Source organism: Peromyscus eremicus, chromosome 14 (genome assembly GCF_949786415.1).
Source record: "Peromyscus eremicus chromosome 14, PerEre_H2_v1, whole genome shotgun sequence".
In the NCBI taxonomy this organism is placed as follows: Eukaryota; Metazoa; Chordata; class Mammalia; order Rodentia; family Cricetidae; genus Peromyscus; species Peromyscus eremicus.
The window spans coordinates 71,432,223-71,452,950 of NC_081430.1; the positions used below are offsets into that span (position 1 = coordinate 71,432,223).

The 20,728-nt window shown below is 44.8% G+C and overlaps 1 protein-coding gene across 1 annotated transcript in view; it reads left to right on the top strand.

Moving 5' to 3' along the window:
- The first annotated feature begins 16,459 nt into the window (after positions 1–16,459).
- Prkch (protein kinase C eta) overlaps positions 16,460–20,728 on the top strand; it is a 209,214-nt gene continuing 204,945 nt past the window's right edge. Inside the window, exon 1 of the mRNA XM_059279583.1 lies at positions 16,460–17,182. Within this exon, the coding sequence (XP_059135566.1) occupies positions 16,820–17,182 (363 nt within the window). The 5' untranslated portion in view covers positions 16,460–16,819. The remainder of the gene's footprint in view (positions 17,183–20,728) is intronic.

The following is a 20,728-nucleotide window of genomic DNA, read 5'->3' on the forward strand; positions in this document are numbered from 1 at the left end:
CTTCCACATCTCTGCTCATAATTGGAGGAAGTCAGGACAGGAACTAAGCAGGTCAGGATCCTGGAGGCGGGAGCTGATGCAGAGGCCATGGAGAGGTGCTGCTTACTGGCTTGCCCTTCCTGGCTTTCTCAGCCTGCTTTCTTATAGAACCCAGGACCACCAGCCCAAATGCTTTCAGTTACACACTTAATAATTTCTATCTTTATGACACCATAACCACTTTTCATTGAAGAATGTCATTTTTCAAATCTGACAGTTGTCTTTGATTTGAAATATACCATGCACGTGTAACGATAATGTTATCACACAAACATCTCCCGGTTCCTTAGATTAGCATAATCTGTTTTTTCATTTTACTCTTAAACTTTTTGGGTCTTTGAAAAGTATGCTATACAGAAGCATTTAATCAAATCCAGATTTTATTTATCCTTATGATCCTTTCCTTTTCTTTAGCTCAGTTTAGTTCATTTATATCTAATATATTATTGTTATGCTGGACTTGTCTACCACCTTGTTATTGATTTTTTTGTTTGTTTTCTTTTCTCATTTCCTCCTCTCTTGTCTTAATAAAATATTACAGCATGCACAAGACCTGCACAAGCTTCAAGACAGACAGAATCCCAGCATGGCAGGGCAGGTGGGCAAATTGAGCAATTGGCATTTTATAGCGTCTGGGAGAGATGGATGGTTTCCTTTAAGGGTGTGTGTTAGTCAGGGTTTCTATTGCTGTTGCTAAACACCATGACCAAAACAACTTGGGGAGGAAAGAGTTTATTTATCTTACACTTTGAGGTAACAGTTCATCCCCAGTTACCTGGAAGCAAATATCACCAAAGAGCTGGAATTTAAATTAGTAGACAACTTTGTCTTGTTTCTGATTTTAGTGGAATTGCTTGAGTTTCTTTCCATTTAATTTGATGCTGGAAATTGGCTTGCTGTATATTGCTTTTATTATGTTTAGGTATGTTCCTTGTAATCCTGATCTCTCTAAGACTTTTTTTCTTTTATCATGAAGGGATGTTGAATTTTGTCAAAGGCTTTTTCAGCATCTAAGGAAATGACCACGTGCTTCTTTTTTCTTTCAGGTTGTTCATATGGTGGATTACATTGACAGATTTTTATATGGTGAACCATCCCTGCATTCCTGGGATGAAACCTACTTGGTCATGGTGGATGATCTTCTTGATGTGTTCTTGGATTCGGTTTACCAGTATTTTATTGAGTATTTTTGCATCTATGTTCATGAGTGAAATTGGTCTATAATTCTCTTTCTTTGTTGAGTCTTTGTGTGTTTGGGTATCAGGATGACTATGGCCTCATAGACAGAATTTGGTAATATTCCTTCTGTTTCTATTTTGTGGAATAATTTGAAGAGTATTGGTCTTAACTCTTCTTTGAAAGTCTGGTCAAAATCTACATTAAAACCATCTGGCCCTGGGCTTTTTTTTTTTTTTTTTTTTTTTTTTGGTTGGGAGACTTTTAATGACTGCTTCTATTTCCTTAAGGGCTATAAGTGTATTTAAACATCCTTAAACCATCAGGGAAATGCAAATCAAAATGACTCTGAGATTCCATCAGAATGGCCAAGATCAAAAACACAACCACGGCTCATGCTGGAGAGGATGTGGAGCAAGGGGAACACTCCTGCATTGCTGGTGGGAGTGCAAACTTGTGCAGCCACTTTGGAAGTCAGTGTGGCACTTTCTCAGAAAACTGGGAATCAACCTACCACAAGACCCAGCTACACTGCTCTTGGGCAGATACCCAAAGAATGCACAATCATACCACAAGGACAGTTGCTCAACTACATTCACAGCAGCTTTATTTGTAATAGCCATAACCTGGAAACAACCTAGATGTCCTTTAACTGAGGAATGGATAGAGCAAATGTGGTACATTTACATAATGGAGTATTACTCAGCTGTTAAAAACAAAAACCAAGAAATTTGAAGGCAAATGGATGGAAGTAGTAAAAAAAAATCATCCTGAGTGAGGTAACCCAGACTAAGGAAGACAAACATGATTTGTACTCACTCCTAAGTGGATATTAGCTGTAACACAAAGAATAACTATGCCATAATCTACAGACCCAGGGAGACTAGGTAATAAGGAAGCTTTATTGGGGGACACTAAGATCTCCCTGGGAAGGGGAAATAGAAGGAATTTATTGAGTGGATTGAAGGCAGGTGGGGATGGGAACATGAGTCATTAGGTTAGGGGGATGGAGGGTATTGAAAGAGACTACTGGAAAGGGGGAGGCATTTCAGAGTCAGGTAAAAACCTGGTGCAGGGGAATCTCCCAGGAATCTACAAGGATGACCCCAGCGTAGACTCCTAGCAATAGCAGATGCTAGTCTGAACTGGCCATCTCCTGTGACCAGACTGGTGCCTAGCCCAACTGTCATCAGAGAGGCTTCATCTAGCAACTGATGGAAACAGATGCAGACCCACAACCAAACTTTAGGTGGAGTTCGGGGAATCCTGCAGAAGAGGGGGAGAAAGGATTGTAGGAGCCAGAGGGGTCAATGACCAAGGACCATAAGAAAACTTGCAGAATCAACTAACCTGGGCTCATAGGGGCTCACAGAGAATGAACCAACAACCAGGGAACCTGCATGGGACTGACCTAGGCACTCCACATATATGTTACAATTGTGTAGCTTGGTCCTCTTTTGGGACTCCTAACAGTGGGAACAGGGGCTGTCTCTGACTTTTACTGGCTTTTGGAATTTCATACTGGGTTGTCTTGCCCAGCTTTTGGGGAGCTGCTTGATCTTACTGCAACTCAATATACTATGTTTTGTTGATACTCATGGGAGACCTGACTTTTCCTAAACAGAAACAGAGGAGTGGATTGGGGGTGGGAACAGAGGGAGTGGGTTGAGGGGAGGGACTGGAAGGAGAGGAGGGAAAGGAAACTGCAGCCAGGGTGTAAAACAAATAAATAAATTTATTTTAAAAATTATACCTTGAGTTGGCGAGGCAGTTCCTGTGGGAGTCTGTGGGAGTCCAGCTCCAACCTGCTCCCACGTTTCAAAGGGTTCTTGGGTGGAGGAGAGAGGAATGAGGAAATATTAGATAGAAAGGTAGAAAGAGACAGTAAGAAAGACAGAGACACAGGATCGCTTCGGGAGGGCCCTGGGTCAATACCCAGTCACCCTGAGCTTTATTCAAAAGGAGGGCTTTTTATAATATGCCAAGGGGAGAGCCAAAAGGTCTCCCCCTTGCAAAATCAAAGCATACCATATAGCCAAGTATAGACCCTTCCAAACACCTGGTAACCACGCCATGGCCAAATCATCCTATTATGCAGCCCTGCTGGGTAAAGCATGCTCGGATTCTCTGACCCTGAGTAAGGTCTCACTAGATAGCTTCTGCGGGCCACCACAGATTCAGGGGATAAAGGCACTTTCCTCCAAGCCTGATGCTGTGTGATGCTGCAACCCACATAGTAGAAGGAGATAACCGACTTCTTCAGGTTGTCCTTTCCCATCCACATGTACTGTGGTGCATGTAAAGAAATACTATAAAAATGTTTAAAAGAACTTTAAAACAGTACAATTTTATTAACTTTGTCCTTTTTGTTATTATTGTCATATATTTTAGTTCATCAGGAGCAAAAAGCCACCCTACAATAGATCACCTTTAAACAACTGGTTGTGTTTTATATTGTGTGTATCCATATATACACATACATACACACTTGCATATGTATATGAAAAAGTTATTTGTTTTGCTATTTATTTCTGTGGCTTGGGTTTCTCCCTGCTAGCATTTCCTGTTAGGCTAAATAGTCTCCTACTGTTTTTCTTCCACTTTACTGTGACTTCTCATTAAATCATTTATCCAAAGTTATCTTGTGTGGTTTTCACTTTAAAAAGATTCATTTTATTTTAACATTGTGTGTGTGCAAGAGTGCAGGTGTCCTCAGAGGAGTGCAGACCCACTGAATCCCTTGGAGCTGGAGTTAAGAGATGTTGTGAGCCACCTGACGTGGTGCTGGGAACAGAACGTGGGTCCTCTGAAAGAGCAGTGTGCAATCGGAATCTCTGAGCCAGCTCTCCAGCCCTGTTTTCACTTCTGAATGAGATATATATCTATATATCTATATATCTATATAGATATATAGATATTATTCTGAATGGAATTCTGGGTTGGTGGCCATCCCATTTCATTCTCTTTCCCCTGTTCCTAATGAGATGTGAACTGTCATTCATAATGTTGTTCTCCCCTGAACGTAATAGTTCTCCTGATCTCACCATTTGTACCTTATCTTTGTGTTTTAGACCTTTGTCAATGATACAGTTAGGTGTAGATTTTTTGTTGTTATTGTGTGTTTGTATTTATTCTGCCTGGGAGTTTGTGGATTCTACCCTAGCCTTTCACATGGTTGGTTCTACAGTCCTTTCCCACCATGCCCAGGATTCACTTGTTGAACGTTATTGTAGAAGAGTTATAAAGATTAGATTGTCTTACCTTCTTTTAAAATTTATGAAGCTTTGTTCCATCACGCTTTTTTTAAAATTACGTGTCAGGGCAGCTCTATTTCGGGCTTTTGTTCTTGTTTTGTTTTGGAGGCAAAGTTTCACTATGTAGCTCAGGCTAGCTTCAAACTTAAGATCTGTCTCAGGATTTCTATTGCTGTGAAAAGACACTATGATCATGGCAACTCTTATAAAGTAAAACATTTATTTGAGGTGCCTGCCTACAGTTTCAGAGGTTCAGTCCATTATCATCATGGTGGGAAGCATGGCAGCATGCAGGCAGACATGGTGCTGGCTACATCTTGATCAGAAGGCAACAGGAAGTGGACTGAGTGTTACACTGAAGGAAGCTTGAGCTTTGAGACCTCAAAGCCCGCCCCCACAGTGACACATTTCCTCCAATAAGGCCACACCTACTCCAACAAAGCCACACCTCCTAACAGTGCCACTTCTTGAGTCTATGGGGGCCATTTACATTCAAACTATCACAAGATCCTTCTGCCTCAGCCTGAAGAGTGCTGGGACCCCCTCCTCCTCATTCTCCTCATTCTCCTCTTCTTCCTCAACCTCTTTCTCCTTATGCTTATCCACTTCTTCTTCCTCCTCTTCCTCTACTTCATTATTGTTCTTTCCTTGTCCCCCCTTCTTCCTCCTCCTCTTCCTCCCCTCTCTCTTCACCCCCTCATACTGGAGATTTAACAAAAGGCCCCATGCATGCTAAGCACACACTCTACTACTGAGCTACACCCTAACCTGCAAGAACTTTATTTCATGTCTGTAGCAGGACATTGTTCTTGATGATTGTTTTGTGTTCTTAATCTGACCTTAATAATTATTAATTTAGATACATGAGTACAGCTCCATGGTAAGATGCTTGCCTAGCATATGTCGGCCCTGGGTTCAATTCCCAGGGCTAAAAAAAGTGGTTTACTGGAGTTCACCTAAATGATTGCAACTGATTTGTACAAATGATAATGATTAATAAGTAATATAAATTACATCTGCGAAACTTATTTAACCGAACACTGAAAAACATTTGTTAAGAGTTTAGTGCAAAATTTGGGTGGAGCAATGTGTATTTTAGAGTGCTGCTATTTAAAAACTGAGATAAAGGATCAGAGGCGATAGTTCAGTTGGTAAGGCGCTTGTGGTGTAAGTATGAGGGCCCCGAGTTTGGATCTGAAGCAGCCATATAGAAAGCCAGGCTTTGCTCTGCATATCCGAAATGAGTCTTACTTACCCTTCTTTTGCTGTGAAGAGACACCATGACCAAGTCAGCTTATCAAAGGAAGTATTTAATTCGGGGGCTCACCGTTCTAGAGGGTGAGAGTCCATGACCATCATGGTGGTGGTGGTGGGGGGAGGGGCATAGCAACCTGTAGGCAGGCAAGGTGCTGGAGCAATGGCTGAGAGCTTCCATATGATCCGGAGGCAGAGAGAGCCAGCTGGAAATGGTGGAGGATTTTGAAACCTCAAAACCGCCTCACCCCAGTGGCACACCTCCTTCAACAAAGCCACACCCCCTAATCCTTTCCAAAGAGTTTCACCAACCGGGCCCTAAGTGTTCAGACACAGGAGCCTATAAAGGCCGTTCTCATTCAAACCACCACACCGGGGGAATCAGAGACGGAAGGAGCTCTGGGTCATGCTGGACAGCCAGTCTAGCTAAATGGGTAAGTTCCAGATTCGGTGAGAAACCCTGTCTCAAGCAAACAAACCCAGGTGGGGAGCAACAGGGGAGGACACCAGTGTCAACCTCCGGTCTCCATACGTGTATGTGAACCTGAACACACACACACACACACACACACACACACTCAAAAAGTGAGGCCCAATGTTATTATTATAAGGCAAAATGTTCTGTGTAAATTGTGTTCTCTGGTATAAAAAAAACCTGTTACTTTCTTTGACAAAAAAATAATCCTTTTTCACAATTAATAATTTAAATGATGTATCAAAGGAAAATGCCAGAAACAAAATCTTGCCTGGCACTGTATGTTTTAGGACTGCTGATATAAATCATTGTGTGGGAACTGATGCGTTTTTCCTTATTGCTTAACAAAGCATATCGAAGCAATGTAAACGATAATGCTGCTGTATAAATCAGCCGGCGATAAGGGCTGCTGGGCAACAGTTTACTTGAGAGCAGAGTCTGGAGAGCTCGAGCTCCAGGTCCCGAGAACTCAGAGAAAGTGGAATATCAGTTTGACAAGCACTCGCCTTCCCATCCCAGCTCCTGAGCACTAAAACAGCTTTGATCCAGAGTTCTGTCAGCAAGCCTTCCCACACAATCAATCTTTCTGTGTGTTCTTAATTTTACTCCCTAGCCCATCTTCCTACTGAAATACTGCACATTTTATTATATATATATAACATCTATTTGTATACATATATGTATATGTATATGTGTAAATATATAAGTACATTAAAATATATAGAAATATAAATATATTTAAAAATATAAATTAATGATTTTTTTTTTATTTCATGTGCATTGGAGTTTTGCCTGTATGAGTGTGTTGAATTCCCTACAACTGGAGTTACAGACAGTTGTGAGCTGCCATGTGGGGTGCTGAAAATTGAACCGGGGTCCTCTGGAAGAGCAGTCAGTGCTCTTAACCACTGAGCCATCTCTCTAGCCCCATGTTAAAATTCTTTTATCTTAAGACTATTATCCCATGCACTTATTTTCATGTCAAGTATAACATCTTTATATAGTTATTAATGGGGACAAAAATGCAGCTAGGCAATTTTTAGCCTAAAAAATATAATCATAACATATTGACTGCTTAGCTACTCTTATGAAAATGGACGCAAATGAAGAGAAACAGCTTGTGCATTTTCATGGACTCGCAGATGCTGGAGCCGTATCACCGCCTGCCACCCGCTATTTCAAACGGAGCCCAAGCTTTTAAAGTTATTTCCTAACTAATGTTAACAACCCCAGGTGTTTCCTGATTTCAGTTGTTCCGACTCTGAAAAAAAAAAAAAAAACGAGTAACCTAGGGAAACGTGTAAAATTCCTTTGTGAGCTTCCTTTCTGCGTATCGAGACCATGTTTCAGCTTAGTGTGCTGGGCGATTTTGTATTCCCATGCCCATGTAGTCCTTGAGCTTACCATGTCCCTTTCTTGTGATAGTCACCAGAGTTCTTCTCCCTTTTATGTCCTGTTATTGCACTGTGCATGTCTCTGTGGTCTGCCTTGGACTCACATTTGGTGAGTATGGTTAGACTAAGAGAATACGGGATTTCAGCCGCTCCCTCTGACTTGGTGGGTCTCTTAATGGCTTTTAGTCTGTGTTTTGGTCTTCCATACCTGAGGGCACACGGCACTGAACATGCTGCCGTGAGGATGAGATGGGTGGAAGGAAAGAGCGCTCTCAGGAGGCAGGATTCTCAGCACTTTGGTGAGTCTGCCTCCTTCAAATTAACTTCAGTTTCTCACTTATTTCTGTGGAAAGGTATGATTTGTCCAACTCAGCCGACAACTTTGGAGGATGCAAACCCAGGTGCTTGAATACCATTGCCCCTGGTGTTCAGAAGGATCACGTTGGCTTGTTAAACACTGTCCACAGTGCCAGTTACTGGGTCATCCAACTCCCCATGCCAGTCTGAAGGTGTTGGCAGAAATGCCCTCCGAGTAGTTTACCAGCTTAATGCAGTGGTTCTCAACCTCCCTGATGCTGCGACCCTTTAATACAGTTCCTCATGTTGTGACCCCCCCCACCATAAAATTATTTCATTGATACTTCATAACTGGAATTTTGCTATTGTTATGAATTGTAATGTAAATATCTGATATTCAGTATATCTAATATGCAACCCCTAGGGGGGTCACCACCCATAAAATACCAAAGGACAACAGCCTCAATTCTGAATTGTATCTATTTATTGAAGTTTGGTCAGGTTTTTTTTGTTTTGTTTTGTTTTTGTTTGTTTGTTTCGTCTTTTAGACAAGGTCTCGCTCTGTAGACCAGACTGGACTGAAACTCACAGAGATCCACCTGCCTCTGCCTCTTTAGTGCCGGGGTTAAAGGTGTGCGCCGCCATGACCAGCTTTGCTTGTTTTAGTGTGTGTGTGTGTGTGTGTGTGTGTGTGTGTGTGTGTGTGTGTGTATTGTGTGCATGGGTGCAGGTGCCTGAGGAAGCCAGAGAGTTCAGATCCTCTGGAGCTGGACCACTCAGTGTGGTGCCGGGCAACAGGTGTTCCTCTGGACGAGAGGAACAGATGTTCTTAACTACTGAGCCATCCTTCCAGCTACCCAACTGAGAGTTCTAAAAGAGGTGACAGACAAGCAGGACTTTGGAAGATTTCAACATAGGACTGCCTCTTGGCCAGTTATATAGGCTTTTATTTTTTTTCGAGACAGGGTTTCTCCGTGTAGTTTTGGAGCCTGTGCTGGATCTCACTCTGTAGACCAGGCTGACCTTGAGCTCACAGAGATCCGCCTGGCTTTGCCTTCCGAGTGCTGGGATTAAAGGCGTGCACCACCACTGCCCGGCCTAGACTTTTTGTTGTTGCTGTTTTATTGTTTTGCCATGAGAAAGATGATGGGGTTTGATGTGAAAATTTCACACTTAGGATTTCAAGGGCAGGAGTCTGCTACACATTCCTATTAGGAACTATAAGCTCTAGGAACAGGGCTCAATTTGCGACTTCAATTACTAAAAACAAGAAAATATTCAAGTTCTACCTGAAAGGTGACAGGAAATAATTAAAATTTAAAATGATCAAAGTTGGTCTTACTGTGATTGTGTGCAGTATTAGGAATTTTAATATGAGCTCGAAACCCTTTATTAAACTGTTAAAGTTTTCATTACAGAAAAAAACACAAAATAGAGATAATTGAAGAAGATCCCTCTAGCAATATAAACACTTACAAAGTTACTTTCTGTTTACCAGGCACTATTCCAAGTGCACAGAATAACTTCTAGTGTAGATGGGAAAAGTAACATCCAGTAAAGCTAGGCAGAGCCTAAATTCCTACTCTTGGGATGGGCTACCGGAATCTACTCATAACCTGTGACAACCACTGTTCACATTTAGGGCTACACCCTTCCAAAATGACAATACACTACCTGTACATATTTCCTGTCAAGTAGGATTCCGGTGAATTGTATCATTTGGTATACTGTTTTGTTAACTACATATCATGAAAAAATTTAAGATGGCTAGTCTGATAAGAAAACAGTTGTGGCTTTATCCTGGTGAAGGCTTTCAAGTGAAGCTTTCCCCGTTCACACTCAAGTGACTTTGATGGTACAATTATCTGAATTGATGAAAAACATTTTGTGTGTTAAATTTTATCACTATGAAATGGTTCAGTCAAAGGGTGTGTGTGTGTGTGTATGTGTGTGTGTGTGTGTGTGTGTGTGTGTGTGTGTGTGTGTGTGAAGGTTCTTTTAAATGACCTAAATGTAATTCTGGAGACCTTAACATCCAAGTATGATGGTGTTGGCCAGACTGGAATTAGCGATTATGTGGAGAGTCACTGAGCGGACCAGAGAAAAGCCAGTGAAGGGTGAGGGTGTTAGTAGATCAGGTGGGCATTTTTCTTTCCCAAGTTTCTCACACAAGTGACACCAGCTAATAACTTGGTTGATACTTGTAGTTAATAACCACGTGGCTTGTTCATGGATTGGAACCCAACCAGACAAGTTACTGGGACAGGCTGACCATAGGCTGTATTAATAATAGGTTTAGAGAAAAAATGATTAGTATTTTAAGTCATGTTCACTTGCTTCTTTCACAAATACCTTTTTTTTTATGTGACAAGAAAAAGGTTAAAAAGCGAAGACATATAGTAAGTTTTAAATTTTAATTTGAAGGGAGATTCTTGCCTTACATGACATGCTTTAATTTCTAGTTGTTATTATACACTTGGAGACAAGAAGTTTGGGGTGACTACATGCAATTAGCTTTGACTCCCCTAAACTATTTATCTTTTTATTGTATATGAAATATGTTTTCTTAATTGAGAAAACTATAATCAGGCTTTTATGAGTCTGTTTCTTAACACGGTGTCATAAGGTTTTCTGGGGGTAACACCCAACCTCTAGAAATGCAGGCAGACATTTCCAAATGTACCAGTCTAATGTTGGTAGATTCAGCTGGGTGAGTTATGTTGAGAAGAAAATTGATCATGAGAGAGATTTGCATTTGTTCTCGTAGGCACATCAAATATTTAGCCTCACTTGATTTTCCTGTTTGGAAACCCAGCAGAAGTGTTTTATGGGGCTGCAGCTCTTGATCACTGGGCTAGGACACAGTACACAGTGTCACTAGCTTGATTCTTCTTTAGGGACTAGTTTGCATGGCCTGTTCTGCTCTCCGTCTGGGGACCCATCTTACTGGAGTTGGGTTTTAAGGCTCTTCCTTCTGTGTCCCCAGAGGACATGGAGTCTGCCTGCTCTTCCAGGACTTCTCCTTTCACACTTCCTTTCCTCTTTCCTCATGGACTGTTTATCCTTGAGATACCCGAGCTGACTATCGCGTCGGGATCCCTGGGCTAACAAGTCCAAACCTCTCTGATCTCACTGTTCTGCCCAGCCTCCACTTTACCTCAGCTCATCCTCTGAAGTCATTCCCTGTATTCACTGTCACATTCAGCGACTTCACATTGCCAGACCCAGAGGTGGGGCTTTTTACTCATTCCCTATAATACGTGTATCACTTTTCGATATGAAGCTAGTGTCTTCTTCCATTCTGAGAAATGTTACCGTTTCTGTGAAATATCTACCATTTTCTGTTCTTTTTGGAACATTCAGAAGTAGGACATTGTGGGCCCTCTTACTTAGATGTACCTTTGCATGTTTAGAACTGGATATGGAACAACCCTGAATTGACACCCCCACCCCACCACCCCACCCCACCCCCGCCATGCCACTAAGTCCTGCCTGTGGAGAATCTCCTTCTTTGCCTTGTACTCAGAACCAGCAGTCATTAGTCCTCTAACCTGTTATGGGTTGGAATCACTCCAGCATGGGGCTTAGGCATGCATTTAAAAAAACAATGAAATGGGTCAAAACCCAGCTTAACTATGTATTAACTATGATCAAATTCATGTAAATCTTTTGACCCTGGATTCCCTTATTTGTAAAGCACGGAGTCTAATAACACTGGTATTGTTGTCATGGGGATAAAACAAAGTTTGTCAAGTGTCTTGTTAGGAAGGCAGATGCGCAACCCATTATAACATGGCAGCCAGTATCATGGCCAAAGCCCGCCACCTGCCCAGCAAATGGCTCATATGCTTTATGTGATTTGGTTGGTTTATCTTCAGAACCTTTTGAGATACGTACACGTATCTCTTGCTCATAAGCACAACCATCTGACGTCTGTTTTCATTTATTTTACAATGTAATATTTTATTATATATATTTTGTGTACTTTATAACTACTTAAATTTCATGGTCTAGTTTTAAATGTTATTTACCCTGGGTTTTTTTGCTGTTAATTATATGTAGTTTTAATAGCTGGATGGTAGTCCATTGAGTTGTTACTCTAGGATTTACTTACACATCCAAGTATTACTAGATGTTTGCAGTATAAGAACCAGCTTTAAATCCATTAGTGTTTACTGTCAGATAGATCCCCAAAGGCTGTTGACATCTTAGAGTAACACGGAGTAAGTTTTGACCTGGCTGTGACATTTGCTAAGTTCTCTGATTCTATTTTAAAAGTAGAATGAGCATTGTGTGAAACTTTCCTTAAGGAATCAGAAAATTTGCAGCAGTTCAATCAACCCAGCAGCTCATAATTAAAAAAAAAAAAAGTGTGCTAGGAATCACAAACAGAGAAACCCAGTTACTGTACGAGTAGTTACAGGAAAAGGTCCTTCAGTTTACAAAGCCTGCGTAGCACAGATTTCCAAGTGGCCACACAGATATGGCTCTATTACACTGGTTGCTTTACCGCATTGTATATATGTAGTGATCTGGGTGGGATGCACAGACATAAAGGGCCTTCCTTCTACATCAGGGCCAGATCTGCCTCAAAGCTGTTATACAGGTGAGGCTTGGGTTAACAGACAGTCCCCTCTTACAGAGACCTTGGACCTGTCTAGTGTCTCCTGGAAACCACACGGCTTCCTGGAGATGGACTTGAAGATGCTGGTAGGGAAATCTTGGCTCTGCCGTGGCTGCCAAGCTATGAATCTGGGAAGTGGGAGCTGTGGGTGGCTATCTCCAGTACCGAGAGAGCCAGCCACTGGAGGAGGAAATCAGGGAGGCAATCAGAGAAGAAAAGGCCAACGAAGTGGCTCAGTACTCCGGAGGCAGAGGCAGGTGGATCTCTGTGAGTTCGGGGCCAGCCTGGTCTAGGTAGAGAGTTCCAGGCCAGCCCGGGCTACATAGAAAGACCTTTTCTGGAAATGAGAGAGGGAGAGAGAGAGGGGGAAAGAGGAGAGGAGAGGAGAGGAGAGGAGAGGAGAGGAGAGGAGAGGAGAGGAGAAGAGAGAAGAGAAGGCACAATGTGTGATGAGAGAGAAGAAGAAGCTAAGAAAGCACGTGAGTGCACTAAGAAACAGTTTGACTAATACCAGAAGTGGCCTGCACTAAACTGTCTCACTCTAATGTGTGACTTTAATCAGACAGTTGAAGCTAGAAGACTAAACACAAACATAGATGCTTCTCTCCCTCTTGAGCCAATGTCTGGCTGTATTCTCCAGGCTGGACTTGAATTTGGGTTTAGGTCATCCGGAATCCACCTCAGCCTTCCCTGTAGCTGGGTCTAGAAGCACATGCTACCATGCGTGCTCAGCTAGGTCCTTCTTTTTTTTTTTTTTTTTTTTTTGGTTTTTCGAGACAGGGTTTCTCTGTGTAGCTTTGCGCCTTTCCTGGGACTCACTTGGTAGTCCAGGCTGGCCTCGAACTCACAGAGATCCGCCTGGCTCTGCCTCCCGAGTGCTGGGATTAAAGGCGTGCGCCACCACCGCCCGGCTTTTAGGTCCTTCTTTTAAAGCAAGGTCCATCCCTTCATTCCTCTCATACTCTCGGGGCTGGGTGATCTCTCTCGGGTCTCGTCTTGCTACCCTCCAAGTGTTCTCTCCTCTTCTTCAGTGCCCTTTCTGACCAAAACTTGTGGTATTATCGCACAACCTTTACTTCTTCATGTTTTTTTATTTTTCCACCTCAACCCGCGTGGGATGGTCTTCTGCCGCCTTCCCCCTACATAAACAGCACAAAGATCCCCAAACCCTGTCCACTGCCAAAAACACAGGGCACATTTCCTCTGTGCTCATGTGAGTCCCGCATCATTTGACCTAGGCACTCTTCTCTGTTTGAACCCTGTTCTCTTTGGTTTCCACAATACTTGTCCACGACACCCTCTTGCCTCCCCCTCCTTTCTTACCGGCTTCTGGGCACCCTGCTCTCTGCTCCTCCACCTATAAATGTGGGGCTTTCTGAGGAGCTCTGTCTTTGTTCTTTTTATTTCCCACGCTACACCCTTCTAGTCTGTTTCGCATAGCAGAACCTCAACCAGTACCCTGGCTTCCATTACTCTCTATGTACCTTGGCTCCTAAATTTATGTCTTCAGCCCAGAATGTCCCTTGGAGTGTCACAATTGCCTAGCCAATCGCCCAGTTTCAGATTTCCACTTAAATGTATCAAACATACATCAAACTTGACAAGTTTCAAATTGAACTCTTCATCTCCGCCCACAAATCTTTTCTCTCCAGCAGTGTCTTAACTCCTTAATGGCTCCCCAGTGGACCCAGTAGCTTAAGCCGCATTCTGCAAGTCACCCCAGATGCTCTCCTTTCCTCATCCCCTCTGTTCAATCTAGCTCCCAGACCTGTCAATTCGACCTCCTTAATATGTCTCAAATTCATCTATGTATCTCCATCTCCATTAACACCTGAAAATCCCAGTCAACAGCAACCCCCTGACAGGACCCTTCTCCACCCAGGCTCATTCTTCCAATATCTTGGCCACGCGGCCCAATAAATATTTTTAAAACATAAATCTCATCCTGCCTTGGCTCTGCCTCGAGGGCTTCTAAGGTTGCCCATAGGGAATGTCCACACTTTCTCCTGACTCCCCTCCCCCAGTCTGGCCGTGTGGCCACCTTTTCAGGATAATCTTACCTTCTTGAGTCTCACCTTTCCCGTCTCCAGCTTCCCAGTGCTCAGTGTTCCCTAGGTGGGTCAAACCACACTATTTCTCAGAGTCTGACCCAATCCTGCTACTGCTTACTTCCACGGAGGACCCTCCCTACCCACCCACGGGGATCACATGGGTCAGGGCCCTTGGTCTTTTCCTTCTCTACATTTGCCACGTATGGCGTTTTCTATTTGTTGCTTCTAGGTCCCACAGGCGTAGCAGGCACTTGGCTGTTCTGCGCATGGCCCACCCTGGGGCCTGATAGGACGTCAACTACGGAATGTCTGGTGTTCCTCCAACCCCAACCCCGGGTCAGCTGGGTAGCTCCTCTTCATTTGGGGAAGGTCTTCTTAAACCGCCAAAGCTGAACAGCGGCAAATCCTTCAGCGGTTCTGAAGGCGAGCCAGTTCTTTGGACAAGTCAGGGAGTCGGGTCCAGCTCTTTGGGGGAGGTGACTCATCGGGCAGATCTGACCTCTTACCTAGGAATTCCTCCAGCGTTTGCTAGCATGCCTGACAGAGCTCTGCCTGAACTGAAGTGACCTGCTACATCCTTGCCCCACTCTTTCAGGAAGCCTTGGTATTTCCAAGAGAGGCCCTTCCCATCAGCCTATTGTTCTCGTTTTCATCCTATAGTGGGAAGCTGCTACTGATGAGGTCTCAATACACTCGTGTGAAATGGCCGAGAACCTTCTCAGAGAGCCAGTCTTAGGCTCTAGAAAGGGGGCTACAAAGACCAGCCTGTTCCATAAGAACCAGTAGGGTGAGAGTGCCATCAAGTATCTTAAGAATAGCCTAGACTTTATGGGAGACAAACTGGTTGTGGCTGGCCTTCGGGGAGCAAGCTTTCTGGTAGAATGGATTAGACCCAAATCATTTTCCTAGGGGACAAAACCTGCAGGAGCCACGAGATGAGTAAGTTCGGAGTCTGCCTACTTCGACAGTAATAACCTAAAGTGTTCCTACAAGAGGTAGATTCTAAGGCCCCTGTGCGTCAGGGTGGTGCATGTGAACACTTTCTGTCCTTACGATGCAGGACTGGGTGGACCAGTAACCGCCTCTCGCGGAGGAAGGGACTTATTATATACCCTGACCATGTATGTCTGTCTCCATCAGAACCAACCTTTCCTGCTCTTTGTGCAGGGACACACCTCTCCAAGGAAGGAGGAGCACAGGATTTCCATCATTATCATTGCCCTATTAAAAAAAACACAAACAAAACAACTAATTACTCTCTGCAGGAAAGGCGCACAAACAGGATGAGTCTAAGATGAACCTTGGGATGAGCCGTCCCTGTAAAGATTAGGAAAAGCTACCTCCCTATCATGCCCCCGCCCCTGGTCAGGCCTCTAGCCACCAAAGGGCAGTGGCTCCAGGCCACCGCTTAGGGTGGGAGGTAGGGCTCCCTGCTGCCGATCTTCCGCATCCTCCGGGCTTGCCAACTCTCTGGGTTTGTCTGCCACGCCTCAGGTGTTTGTTGGCGGTCGACCACGAATTCTTTCTTTTTGTCCAGCCTCTTAGGGCAGCCCCCCAGCCCGAAACACTCCTTCAACCTGGCAACCAGAAGCAGGGATCCGGGAGCACGCAGGGCCCGGGCTGCCTGCGGGGGGCGCGGACCTCCTCCACCGGGTGCACCCCAGCACCCACCTTGCAAGGCCGGGCTGCCGGCGGCGCGCCACACCCCCGGGGTCCGGAAGGCACAGCAGCCCGCGCCCGGCTTCTGAGAACTTAGAGCCTGGTGGCGTGCGGCTCGGGCCGGGGCTGCGGCGGCGGCGGCTGCTTCCTGGTTCGCAGCAGCTCACCGAGTGGGGGAGAGCGTGAGCCCGCGGAGGCGGGGGCAGGAGGAGCGGGCGGAGGCGGGGGCAGAGACGCCAAGGCTGGAGCTAGCCGGACGGGTCGCTCCTGCTCTCCGGGGAGACGATCTGCCCGGCCCCGGAGAAGGGGCGAGCTCCGCGCGCTCCATAGGGACGGTCGGGAACCCACCAGCCCGCCAAGGGCTGGGAGCCCAGCTCCCCTCCTTTCCACCTCGAGAGAAAGGGCGGGAGGGAAGGAGGGGAGGGGAAGGTCCCTTAGAGGAGGCGGAATGGCCGGTGGCAGGGGGCTCGGGCGCTGCTTCTCCCGGGAGTTGTCTCCAAGCCTGTGGCTGCGGCGAGGGCTACCCTGAGCCCGGGCTCCCGGCTCCCCGGTGCCAGCTAGCGCGGCCCCCACGGGGCCCCGGCAGCAGCGCCGGCATGTCGTCCGGCACAATGAAGTTCAATGGCTATCTGAGGGTCCGCATCGGAGAGGCTGTGGGGCTGCAGCCCACCCGCTGGTCCCTGCGGCACTCGCTCTTCAAAAAGGGCCACCAGCTGCTGGACCCCTACCTGACGGTGAGCGTGGATCAGGTGCGCGTGGGCCAGACCAGCACCAAGCAGAAGACCAACAAACCCACCTACAACGAGGAGTTCTGCGCCAATGTCACCGACGGCGACCACCTGGAGCTGGCCGTCTTCCACGAGACACCCCTGGGTTATGACCACTTTGTGGCCAACTGCACGCTGCAGTTCCAGGAGCTGTTGCGCACGGCGGGAGCCTCGGACACCTTCGAGGGCTGGGTGAGTAGCCACCTCCTCGCTCTTTCATGACTGCTGGATCTTTCCTCCTTCTATTTATTTATTATTTATTAAAAAACAAAAAAAACAAAAAAACTCCAACTCATCAGGGTCCCGCTTTCTCATCGCTCCACAGCGGAGGGAATTCCCTCTAGACTTTGGTTCTCTCCCAGGTGACCTGCACTGTTGATGGGACAGCCGAGGGTGTGTGAGGGCGCAGGTGTGACTCTGGGAAGCCGGCCTGGCCACCGTCTTCTTTGTGGACCTGGACTTTGCGCTTAGGGGAAGCCCCAAAGTGATAGAGAGCGCCATCCTTCTCTTGCTCTCAGGGTAGGGGGTGATATGAAAGTGATAGGGTTTGAGTAACGTGCTTCCAGCACTCCTTAGGAGAAAGCTGTACATTCTCTCGAGTATTATTCATAGTGTTTATGGATGCATGTTGGTTCAAACACACAGACGTGCACACGTGTTTCAGCATGCACATCCATTACATCCCAGAGGTACAAAAGCTCCACTGGCAGGGATCAGAATGAGTGTGTGGCTTTGCACCCTGGCAGAGTTTTGTTTAGCTTTTTCCCGGGGGCGTGTGTGTGTGTGTGTGTGTGTGTGTGTGTGTGTGTGTAGGTGGTGGTGAAACTTCTCTGTGTTTGCTATTAAGTTTAATCAGCCTGGGGTGCGTGAGGGCTGCAATAGTGTTTCCAAACTATTCCTCCGAGAAGAGGTGGCCAGAGCACCTGAAGTGTGGTTGTCCTCTCTGCAAGACATGTAGCTGCGCGCAGCTTCTTACATGCCGCTGCCGTTCCCATAGTTCCCTGGAGACAGAATTTCTACTGTAAATTTCTAGAGTGCCTCACACAGTGCCAAAACGCCCTTATTTCTTAATCCTCGCTCTGTCTCTGTGAGGTTGGGGTTATTGTGCTCACTCTGAGATGCTGAAATGGTAATTACAATGAAGTGGCCTGGCAAAATGTAGTATGCCGGGAAGACTCAAAGTTTAATAATGGTCTCAGCTCTGATGTGAGTGGGTTTGGAACCCCAGGTGAGTCGGGATTCAAAATCTGTTTGAAATTCACAAGTGGTGGAACAAGATGGATAGTGGTAAAGATTCAGTGAGATACATATTTGGTTTTCGGGTGTTGTTAATTTTACCATATGTTCTGTAATAGCACCAAAGGCTTGAAAGTCTTTTTTATTTTTATTTTTTTATTAAGAGATTTTTCTATTCATTTTACATATCAACCTGTCCTCCCTCCCACCCCACCCCCAGCCTTCCCCCCTAACCCACCCCCCATTCCCACCTCCTCCAAGGCAAGGTCTCCCATGGGGAGTCAGCAGAGCCTGGTACACTCATTTCAGGCAGGTCCAAGCCCCTCCTCCCTGCAACAAGGCTGTGCAAAGTGTCTCACCATAGGCACTAGGTTCCAAAAAGCCGGCTCATGCACTAGGGTTCCATTGCCTGGGGGCCCCCTAAACAGTTCAAGCTAAACAACTGTCTCACTTATCCAGAGGGCCTAATCCAGTACCATTGGGGGCTCCTCAGCTATTGGTCCACAGTTCATGTGTTTCCACTAGTTTGGCTAGTTGTCTCTTTACTTTTCCCAGTCATGGTCTAGATATCTCTAAGTCTTCATCTTTTAAATGGAAGTAAGAAAAAAAAAATCCATGGCTTTTTAACCTCAGTTCTCAAATGATGGGGTTAATTTCACCTCAGTCTAACTTTCTTTTTGAAATTTAGTAGTGGGCGCCATAGGATCCGATAAAATACAGTTAAGAATTAACTTTGTTGTTGGTGTGAGACAGGGTCTCACACAGTGGCCCAGACTGTTTTGAATTTAGGACAATTCTTTTGCCTCAACTTCCCAAATAAGTTTATATGTTGTCTGTGAATTTCTGGACATGGAATCGAACTGAGCATGAGAATTTTTTTTTTTTTTGAACTGGTGTTTGGTTAAGAGTTAGGCTGGGCAAATCTCTAGGGGAATTAGGTGATGGAGTGTGGTGGTACAGGCTGGCCATCAGCCATGATAAGATGGCTTACTGGAGACAGCCCAGATTAATCTGAAGGTTTGAGTCCCGGGAGAGCTTTTAAACACCTCTACTTTTAAATATGCTAGATAGGAACCTCCGGGAGTGGAACTCCAGCATCAGTACTTACAGATTTCCTAGGTGATGGAAAAAGTAGTTAAGATCGAGAATATGGAACAGAAATGAAGACCTAGACATGAGGCCATGAAAAAACCTCAGCGGAGGCTTAGCTAACTAGGAGGAACACAGAGCTGTTTACTGTTGCAGGGGATGAGCAAAGATTTAAATGTGAACTGAAGTTCAAACTCTATATTTGCTTAAAATTATGCCTTGACGTTTAATAGGACCCACTGATAGCATTCTGGAAAACTTCAATGGTAGGATAGGGCCAGCATTTAAATGATGTTAGAATCAGTGATTTGCCATGAATTACATTCACTTAGATCACACACACACACACACACACACACACACACACACACACACGCTGCACACACACGTTCTAAGCATTTTGAAATGAGGATAGAATGACTAGAATGTTTTCTTGTTAAGAAAATATATGAGGGTGCTGGAGGCATGGCTCAGTGATTAAGAGCACTGACTGCTCTTCCAGAGGACCTGGGTTCAATTCTCAGCACCCACATGGCAGCTCACACCTGTCTGTAACTCCAGTTTCAGGGGACCCAACAACCCATGGCAAAACACCAATGCACATAAAAATAAAAATATCCTTAAAGGAAGAAAAGAGAAAATATATGAAACTACGTGGAATGCATTCTTCAAAATTATCTTTTATGGACCATAGAAATACCTACATTTGCTTATCAAATTCAAATGCGTAATTTATTCACAGTGTAAGTGGGAGAATAAAAATTATTCTGGTTGCAAGTAGAACTACAAATTACTGACCTAAAAAATAATCTAGCAACTGCTGGATCATAAGAAAGGAATGTAACTATGAGTTTATTATAAAACAGCCTTTTCCCCATTATAATAAACCAAGAAACCTTCTGTGCTTCATTGACCGAGATACTTTCCAAGTATCAAGAAGATAACCAGGAATATTGGCTTTAGCACCACCTTATTGGTGTTCAGTTGGTAGAAGAAGGGAAAGCTCTATTTTAAGAAAATGTATGTCTGGTGCCCGCTTCAGTGTCTGACATGGAATAGACACTCAAATTTTTTTTTATGAATTGTACACTCATTTCATTCAGTATATATAAGATGAATGAAGGTGGTAAGATATGGGTAATTTTTTTTTAATGGAAATTAATCACACCAGACACTGAGATTAGTAAAACTTCAAATCACAGATCTGCGCTTTCATCTTGAACCCCGAAGAGCAGACTGAACTAAGAGTAAGGAAGTTTGTAAAGATAACAGAAGTTGGACAAGTAGAAAACAGGAACCCAATACAGAAAAGGCAGAGTCTTTCTCTTTTTCAGTTGATGGGCCTCGGCCAGAATGATGGAGATGAGAGGATGCAGGGTAGACATCACCACTGTTTAGATTGGGAACAGGAGC